We start from the raw sequence: 10054 nt of genomic DNA, 5'->3' as shown, positions 1-10054 counted from the left end.
AATGAGGTCCTTGCAGGGTAGAGTCATCTTGGTTGTAGGTTTTTCCCTTTCATCACTTTAAGTATATCATGCCACTCCCTTCTGGCTTGTGGAGTTTCTGCTGAGGAATCAGCTGTTAACCTTCTGGGAGTTCCCTTGTATGTTGTCGTTTTTCCCTTGCTGCTTTCAACAATTTTTCTTTGTCTTTAATTTTTGCTAATTTGATTACTATGTGTCTTGGTATGTTTCTCCTTGGGTTTATCCTGTATGGGACTCTCTGCGCTTCCTGGACTTGGGTGGCTATTTCCTTTCCCATGTTAGGGAAGTTTTCAACTATAATCTCTTCAAATATTTTCTCGTGTCCTTTCTCTCTCTCTCTTCCTTCTGGGACCCCTATAATGTGAATGTTGTTGCGTTTAATGTTGTCCCAGAGGTCTCTTAGGCTGTCTTCATTTCTTTTCACTCTTTTTTCTTTATTCTGTTCCTCAGCAGTGAATTCCACCATTCTGTCTTCCAGGTCACTTATCCATTCTTCTGCCTCAGTTATTCTGCTATTGATACCTTCTAGTGTATTTTTCATTCCAATTATTGTATTGTTCATCTCTGTTTATTTGTTCTTTAGTTCTTCTAGCTCTTTGTTAAACATTTCTTGCATCTTCTTGATTTTTGCCTCTATTCTTTTTCCAAGGTCCTGGATCATCTTCAGTATCATTATTCTGAATTCTTTTTCTGGAAGGTTGCCTATCTCCACTTCATTTAGTTGTTTTTCTGGGGTTTTATCTTGTTCCTTCATCTGGTACATAGCCCTCTGCCTTTTCATCTTTTCTTTCTGTGAATGTGGTTTTTGTTCCACAGGCTGCAGGATTGTAGTTCTTCTTCTGCTGTCTGCCCTCTGTGTGGAAGCTTTTAAATTCGATGGAGTCCCACTGTCTTTTCTTTTGTTGTTTGTGGTTTTGGTCCAAAAAACCATTGTGAATACTGATATTGAGGAGCTTCCTCCCTCCTGTTGAGGAGGTCCTATGTTTAAGTCTTTATGGTTTCAGGTCTTATGTTTAAGTCTTTCAAGTTAATTTCAAGTTGGTTTTTGTGAGTAGTGTAAGATAGGGGTAAAATTTCATTTTTCTGCATGTGGCTATCCAGGTTTCCCAACACCATTTGCTGAAGAAACTATCCTATCCCAACCTGATGTTCCTGGCTCACTTATCAAGTAATAGCTGACCATACATGTGGGAGTTTAATTCTGCACTATTTTCTTCCATTGGTCTGTGTGTCCATTTTTATGCCAGTACCATACTCGTTTAATTACTATAGCTTTGTTGTGTAGTCCCATATCAGGATGTATGGTGGCTTTGTTTTTGTTTCTCAGGATTGCCTTAGCTATTTGGGTTTTTTTGTGGTGCCATACACATCTTAGGATTATTTTTTCTCTATTTGAAAAATGCCATTGGAATTTTGATAGGGATTACATTGAATCTACAGATGGCTGTGTGTAGCATGTTCATTTTAACAATATTAACTCTTCCATTCCATGCGGACACGTGTCCTTCCATTTGTTTGTCTTCTTTGATTTCTTTAAGCAAGGTCTTGTAGTTTTCATTTTACAGATCTTTCACTTTTTTGGTTTATTGATTCTTAGGTATTTTATTGTTTTGTTTTGCTTTTTTTTTTCAGTATGCAGGCCTCTCACTGTTGTGGCCTCTCCCGTTGTGGAGCACAGGCTCCGGACATGCAGGCCCAGCAGCCATGGCTCACAGGCCCAGCCGCTCCATGGCATGTGGGATCTTCCCGGACTGGGGCATGAACCCGTGTCCCCTGCATCGGCAGGCGGACTCTCAACCACTGCACCACCAGGGAAGCCCCATTTTATTGTTTTGATCCTATTGTGAATGGGATAGTTTTATTCCTTTTCAGATGTTTCACTATTGGTGTATAGAAAAGCAACTCATTTCTGTGTATTCATTTTATACACTTCACCTTACTGATTTTATTGAGTAGAATCAACAGTCTTTTAGTTGAGACTTTTATATCTTAATTTTTAATAAAATATTAACATTTGCATTTATCTAGCCACACATTGGTTTGTAACATGTTTAACCATCTTGTTCATAACAGAAAAATGCATTCAATTTTCAGGTTGCTACTTATTTGTGATCTGTTGTGTCAACGTTTATAAGTCAGTAAGAATTGGGGGTTTTTTGGGTTTTGTTTTTTGGCTACGTTCGGTCTTTGTTGCTGCACGCAGGCTCTCTAGTTGTGGCAAGTGGGGGCTACTCTTCATTGCATTGCGCAGGCTTCTCATTGCGGTGGCTTCTCTTGTTGCGGGTGTGGGCTTCAGTAGTTGTAGCATGTGGGCTCAGTAGTTGCGGCACACAGACCCTAGAGAACATTGGCTTCAGTAGTTGCAGCACGTGGGCTCAGTAGTTGTGCATGGGCTCAGTAGTTGTGGTTCTTGGGCTCTAGAGTGCAGGCTCAGTAGTTGTGGCGCATGTGCTTAGTTGCTCTGCAGCATGTGGGATCTTCCCGTACGAGGGATTGAACCCGTGTCCCCTGAATTGGCAGGCAGATTCTTAACCACTGTGCCACCAGGGAAGTCCCAATAAGAATTGTTTTTATTGATACTTGATCACTGCATGCTCTGGTTGCTTCTTCATTCATTGCCTAGAATGATTATAGGAAAATCATGCTCAAGTGAACTTTGGGTCACTCTCCTCAAGCGTTTTTTATGGCGATAGAGAAGACGACCTGATGGAGGCTCTATTAAACCCCAGCCCAGTCCTTTCCTCCACCAAGGATATGAGGGTATGGCAGGGGCTCTCTCCAGGTATATGAGGGTTGTTCTGAATTTCTCCCATGTCCTCTACTGGGCCTAGATTAAATCCTGTTCCTCTAGTTGGAGTATGGCCCAGGTGGTGGTGGTGATAGGGTATTTTGTTCACTCCAGTTGAGACTCATGTCCTCACTCTTCAACAATGTCCCTTTTGCCTGAAAACTTAGTCTCTAAAATGAACCTTAGCCCAGAGGAAGGGGCAGTGTTCCCCACTGGGGATGTGCCACGGGAAGAGGGTTGGCTACAAGGGACACCTATCTCTGTTCAGACCCCAGACTAAGCCACAAGGTCCTTCTTGTTCCCTCTCATTTCCATAAGCCCTGCCCATGGCTGAGGGACCCATCTTCTGCAGTTCTGGCTGCCACCCTCTCTCACCACCAGACTTTAGTGCAGTAAGGATGATATTAGTCACAATTGGCTGGCTAAGGGCAAGAATGTGAATTATTGCTAAGTTTCTTGGGTATGAGATCAGTACTATGGTTATATATAAAAGTATCCTTTTTAGGAGATGCATGCTGATGTATTTTGAGGTCAAGTGTCATGGTATCTCACTTTCAAATAGTTCAGAAAGCCAAATACACACACACAGCACATGTGCAGTATAGTACTGTTTTTCATTAATTCTTTGCTTGTAAATAGGAAAACTGAGATCATGGGAGAGCTATTCATAGGCTAAGGCATCAGGATTATACATAATTCTGCCAGAGGGTGATTGATTAATCCTGAAGGTATTTCTGCTCTTGGAAGGGAGAAGCAACTGGGTGGGCACTGCATCAGCCTCAGGATTGTCTATCCTGGACCACAACTGATTGTAATTTGGAGAGAACATCAAATGTGAAATGATGAGCATGTCTGGGTGTTTGTGAATTGAGCACTGGTTGGGAGAGCCATGTTTAGTCCTGATAGCTGGTGTTAAAAATAACCTGAAGCATAACAAAGAAAGGGTTCAATCTGGTTGCCAGGCAACCCTGCTACTAGCTCCCTTCAGGTTGACCTTTATTGTTATTTTGTTCTATCCACATCTCTTAACATTTTCACCTTCTGAACCTCCCTTGATTCATCTAAGATTTAATGATTTTTTTGTGTGTGAGCTGGGTGGTTCAGGTCAGGCCAAACCACAAGCTCTGAAACTCAAAAGGCAGATCCTTGCCCCCAAGCATCTTACACTCTAATGAAGTATAAAGGTAAGTATACAATTATGTTCCTTTAACATAATCCTTTACTATTTGTAACTTATATCTACAAAGATCCTTTTACCAAATAAAGTAACATTTACAGGTTCCAGGGATTAGAACCTGATATCTTTGGGGCACATTTTCAGCCTTCTATAGATTGGGGACATTGGATGCCCACTTCTAAAGCGAGGCCACTTAAGTTCTTACTCAGTTATCTGAGGGGCCAGCTGACTAATCGAGCTAAGAATATTCAAAATAGTATCCTGGGAGTTCCCTGGCAGTCCACTGGTTAAGACTCTGTGCTTCCACTGCAGGGGGTGCAGGTTCAATCCCTGGCCAGGGAACTAAGATCCTGCATGCTGCATGGTGTGGTAAAAAACAAACACCCCCCCCCAAAAACCCCCAAACCAAAATGGTACCCTGATTCTCTGTAAGCCCAGGCTGAGGCACTTTATTTTGCTTACTTTACCATTCTTCAAACTCTCATTAACTAAAGTAATCTGGGTGTATCTTATTGTTTGAAAATTGAAAGTCAAACTAGTAAAATGGCTGACCCAAGAAGGGTTCATTTTGCATATAATTTTCACACTGTACATCTGCCAAAATCTCAATTGTTGGTTGTAGATCTTCGGGGACTATTAGTTCAGCTCATACTCCCCTTCCCTGAGAACTACCTCCCCACCTATGGGGGCCCCATTGGCAATGTTGATACTAAATGACAACACCCCCCTGATCAGAGCTGACTGGATCAGAGCTAGGCACTTGACGAAGTTAGACCAATCAGATTCTCTTCAGGGCCTTGGAACTTAGACACTACTCAGTTTCTGGAATTGAAATGGGTTGCTGATGTAGCCCTGGAAGGCCATCTTTTGTCAGGTGAAAGCCACTATGCAGAAAGAAGCAGAGACACGTTACCACAGGAACTCAGAGAGACAGAAAGGGTAGCTGCTCTGGTTTTTGATGGCTTCCCTGGTTAGAGATTTCCCCGGTTAGAAACGTAGAGCCAAGTGACATTTCTGTTCTGGGTTGGGAGAATTCTGCTCCTCCACTCCCCATAGTAAATTTCCCTTTTTGCTTAGGCAGTCTGAGTGGGTATCTGTTATTAGCAACAAAAAGAAGTTTAAAACTAATGTTTCAATCCTGGTTAGGGGGAGGGAGGGGGATGGACTGGGAGTTTAGGGTTGCAAACTATTACATTTAGCATGGATAAACAATAAGGTCCTACTGTGTAGCACAGGAAACTATACTCAATATCCTGTGATAAACCATAATGGAAAAGAATATAAAAAAAATGTACGTATGTGTATAACTGAGTCACTTTGCTGTACAGCAGAGACTAGCACAACACTAAATCAACTATACTTCAATAAAAAAAAAAATCAATCCTGGTTTAAATACTTCTTACCTTGTTCCCATAACATTATTCAGGCTCAATAGCTAAGATGATGCTGTACTTGGGTAATTTTTCAAAAGATTCCTCTAAATCTCCAGCGATTGCCCATGATAATGAGTCTTTACTGACATTTTAATAAATATTAGAATCACTGGGTAAACACAGTATTATGACAATGTTTTCATTTCATAAAACAGTGGCATGGAAAGGACCTTAGGGGATGTCTAATTCAACCCTTCGCTTTCAAGAAAGGAGATCAAGGCCCAGAATGGCCAAGAACTTTGCCCATTGCTGGGATTAGAAACTTGTTTCTGTCAATACTCAGGCCAAGGTCCTTGTCAATGAATTTTTTAGGGCCAAGATGGTATTCTCCTTGCTTTAAATTTTAAGTGAGATCACTAAACAATAGTTACTGACCACCCACTTAATTGGTCAGGACACTTTTAGTCACAAGTTAAAAAAAAAAAAAAGGCGCCAGAAATAACTTGTTTCAGGCATGGCTGGTTCCAGGCTCAACATTACTTTGAGGATTCTCTCACTCCATCCCTAGGAAAGACTTTTCACAGGTGAGGCACCTATAAGACTCACATCCTTTCAGCTTAGCTACCTCAGCAGTACAAGCCTGATTATCCTTGGACTTCTCAGTTACATGAGCCAGTAAATTCCTTTTTATTCCCTTAAGTCAATTTGAGTTTGGTTTCTGTCATCTGCAGCAAACATTCTGACTAAAATTGAGCTTATCAAAGAGTTCTCCACAAACAAGGATAATGGTAACCAACAATAAGAATCTCTCTTTAAACCTTTGAATATAAGAGTAGGCAATTTAAGCAGAAGCTGAAAGAACATGCAGAGAAATCAGCAATCCAGGGCACGATGAAAAGAAAACTTACTCTCTACACAGTCTTGGCTTCTCTTCTCTACCTCTTCTATCTACCTTACATCTTCTGCTTAGTCAGAGTTTCTGCTTATTCATAACTTCAGCTTGTTCTTGGTCCCATCAGCACCACAGCCTGGATTGCTTCGTAATATCCTAAACTGATTTGACCTGGAACACTTTTCTTAGAAATGGCAAAAGGTGATTGTCAGCAAAGCCTTCTGGGCTTTACATAGAACAAGCAAGAACAGGTTTCCTCTTTCAACTTGGTAAAGTTCCTCATGACATCCTAAGATCAGAAACTACTAATGTTATAACTAATGTGGTGACCATATTTGGATCAGGATGTGGGCTTCCCTATGGCAGGAGGCTTGACAAGACAATGAAGATCCTTTGCAGGTAAGTAATCGTGCCTGCAATTTTCTTGGATCCTCAGGTTACTTAACATCTCTGAGTCTTGATTCCTGTGGCAAAAAATGAACAAAGTAACCCACTTCACTGATTTGGAATAAGAAAGGAAGCATGTAAAATGGCTGGTACACAATCAGTACTCAGTGAATATTAGTTCTCATTCTCCAAATTTTAATATGTCATTTACTATAACAAGTGTTACCCAATTATCTCCTTTTGCTCAAATGTTTTAAAATTTATATGATGGAATGGTATTATTTCCACACATGACAAATAGTTCAAACAAAGAATCAGGATTTTTTTTAACCCATAAAAAGTTCTGCAGTTTTTCAAATGTTTTATTGGATTTAAAATTCTTTTAAAGGATATACAGATATACAATTAGTTTGATCAGCTACCAATATATTTTGGTATCCCTTTATTTTTGTACTCAAGAGCCAGTTCACTTTTTCTCCATGTTCAATACTTAACTTCGGTAAAATTTTGCCATGTTCGTCTTCACCTGCTGCTGAAGCATGAGTGTTTCCACCCTGCTTGGTATAAGCTGCCCTTTTGGTTTTCTTCTTGTGGGTATGTTTTATAGGACTCTTCTGTTTTTTCTCAACTTCACTGCTGACATCCCACAACATTATCTTCCCATCATTCCCTCCAGTAAGCAGCAAATAGGATTCTGGCAGAAAGCAGACATGGGATACCCCTAAGGTGTGGCCCTTAAATCCCAGTTCCTGTTCACACTTGACTCCCATCACCCTAAAGATTCGAATCTTACCATCTTCTGCACCACAACTAAAAATATTGCCACACGATGCCACAGACACAGAGTGGGCTAGGGCAGGGTTTAGAAGCTGACCAGGTGATTGTGGGTCTTCCATTTCTTCTGTTTCATCCTCCTGCAAATTTGTAATCCAGAGTGGCCGGGCTTTCTGAAGGTTCCACAGCATCACCTTTAAATAAGAGGAAGTTACATAGTTACGGTTCTAGTCAGTTTGTTTAACTAACATGCTTATTCCACTTCTAACAAAATCATCAAAGTAGTCTGAGAATGATTAATAGGATACATTTCCAGCAATATTAAAAAAAAAATTCAGATGGCACCACGACATGCCAGTGGGATGCAACCCTGGTGCCAAAACTAGAATGCCAGTGGGCAGTAAGGAAGATAGAATTTAGAAAACAAGATCCTGAGTAACTTTTGATTAACAAACCCATTAAAGTGTAATCCAAATTCTTAAGCAGATGCCAGTTTCTTTGAGTCATTCTACCCTGATCTCTGCAGGTAAAATTGAAGATTATGCAATTTATTAATTTTCGTCTATGCTTGTTAAAGTAAAAATACCTATCAACTAAATAAACTAAACTAGAATACCACTGAAATCATTTTTATCTGGAATGCTTTTCCTTTCCTTTCACATTACCCAAATTACTCATCCTAGGGGCATAGCTCTAATTGTGTCCCTCTAGGAAGGCTTTCCTAACTATTCCAGCCCCCTTCTCTCTTTCCCATATTTAATCCCTGTTCTCTTAATTGACATATACTACTAGCTTTTCAGTTTCTTGAGATTTAATTCATCTTTGCTAATGCCTAGCATAGTACCTGGAGAAAAGAGCAGAAATTCTAAACAAGTCTGTTGACTAATTTGACATCCTGGTATACTTAGCTTTTTTTTTTTTTTTAACATCTTTATTGGGATATAATTGCTTTACAATGGTGTGTTAGTTTCTGCTTTATAACAAAGTGAATCAGTTATACGTATACATATGTTCCCATATCTCTTCCCTCTTGTGTCTCCTTCCCTCCCACCCTCCCTATCCCACCCCTCCAGGCAGTCACAAAGCACCGAGCTGATATCCCTGTGCTATGCGGCTGCTTCCCACTAGCTATCTACCTTACGTTTGTTAGTGTATATAAGTCCATGCCTCTCTCTCGCTTTGTCACAGCTCACCCTTCCCCCTCCCCATATCCCCAAGTCCATTCTCCAGTAGGTCTGTGTCTTTATTCCTGTCTTACCCCTAGGTTCTTCATGACATTTTTTTTTCTTAAATTCCATATATATATGTGTTAGCATACAGTATTTGTCTTTCTCTTTCTGACTTACTTCACTCTGTATGACAGACTCTAGATCTATCCACCTCATTACAAATAGCTGAATTTCGTTTCATAGCTGAGTAATATTCCATTGTATATATGTGCCACATCTTCTTTAGCCATTCATCCGATGATGGGCACTTAGGTTGTTTCCATCTCCGGGCTATTGTAAATAGAGCTGCAATGAACATTTTGGTACGTGACTCTTTTTGAATTTTGGTTTTCTCAGGGTATATGCCCAGTAGTGGGATTGCTGGGTCATATGGTAGTTCTATTTGTAGTTTTTTAAGGAACCTCCATACTGTTCTCCATAGTGGCTGAACCAATTCACATTCCCACCAGCAGTGCAAGAGTGTTCCCTTTTCTCCACACCCTCTCCAGCATTTATTGTTTCTAGATGTTTTTTTAAAAAAATATATTTATTTATTTATTTGGTTGCACTAGGTCTTAGTTGTGGCAGACGGGCTCCTTAGTTGTGGCTCCAGGGCTCCTTAGCTGCAGCACGTGGGCTCATTAATTGTGGCACGCAAGCTCCCTAGTTGCATCATGCATGTGGAATCTAGTTCCCTGTCCAGGGATAGAACCCAGGCCCCCTGCATGGGAGCGCAGAGTCCTATCCACTGCGCCACCAGGGAAGTCCTCTAGATGTTTTGATGATGGCCATTCTGACCGGTGTGAGATGATATCTCATTGTAGTTTTGATTTGCATTTCTCTAATGATTAATGTTGAGCATTGTTTCATGGGTTTGTTGGCAGTCTGTATATCTTCTTTGGAGAAATGTCTATTTAGGTCTTCTGCCCATTTTTGGATTGGGTTGTTTGTTTTTTTGTTATTGAGCTGCATGAGCTGCTTGTAAATTTTGGAAATTAATCCTTTGTCAGTTGCTTCATTTGCAAATATTTTCTCCCATTCTGAGGGTTGTCTTTTGGTCTTGTTTATGGTTTCCTTTGCTGTGCAAAAGCTTTCAAGTTTCATTAGGTCCCATTTGTTTATTTTTGTTTTTATTTCCATTTCTCTAGGAGGTGGGTCAAAAAGGATCTTGCTGTGATTTATGTCATAGAGTGTTCTGCCTATGTTTTCCTCTAAGAGTTTGATAGTTTCTGGCCTTACATTTAGGTCTCTAATCCATTTTGAGTCTATTTTTGTGTATGGTGTTAGGGAGTGATCTAATCTCATACTTTTACATGTACCTGTCCAGTTTTCCCAGCACCACTTATTGAAAAGGCTGTCCTTTCTCCACTGTACATTCATGCCTCCTTTATCAAAGATAAGGTGACCATATGTGCGTGGGTTTATCTCTGGGCTTTC

At 40.4% G+C, this 10054-nt stretch overlaps 1 protein-coding gene across 2 annotated transcripts in view; it reads right to left on the bottom strand.

Moving 5' to 3' along the window:
• Positions 1 to 2051: 2051 nt before the first annotated feature.
• WDR53 (WD repeat domain 53) overlaps positions 2052 to 10054 on the bottom strand; it is a 19350-nt gene continuing 11347 nt past the window's right edge. The window contains exons 3-4 of one of the 2 annotated variants that reach the window (XM_060150372.1): positions 7429 to 7603; positions 2052 to 6712 (exon numbers count right to left, since the gene is read on the bottom strand). In XM_060150372.1, the coding sequence (XP_060006355.1) occupies positions 6690 to 6712; positions 7429 to 7603 (198 nt within the window). In that variant the 3' untranslated portion in view covers positions 2052 to 6689. Of the gene's footprint in view, positions 6713 to 6976; positions 7604 to 10054 lie in introns of those variants that run through there. The other variant, XM_060150371.1, reaches the window with a different exon arrangement.

The sequence above is a fragment of the Lagenorhynchus albirostris genome, chromosome 5 (assembly GCF_949774975.1).
Source record: "Lagenorhynchus albirostris chromosome 5, mLagAlb1.1, whole genome shotgun sequence".
Lineage (NCBI taxonomy): Eukaryota > Metazoa > Chordata > Mammalia > Artiodactyla > Delphinidae > Lagenorhynchus > Lagenorhynchus albirostris.
Note: the sequence above shows the minus strand (reverse complement) of the source record. Positions and strands in the feature narration are given on the sequence as shown.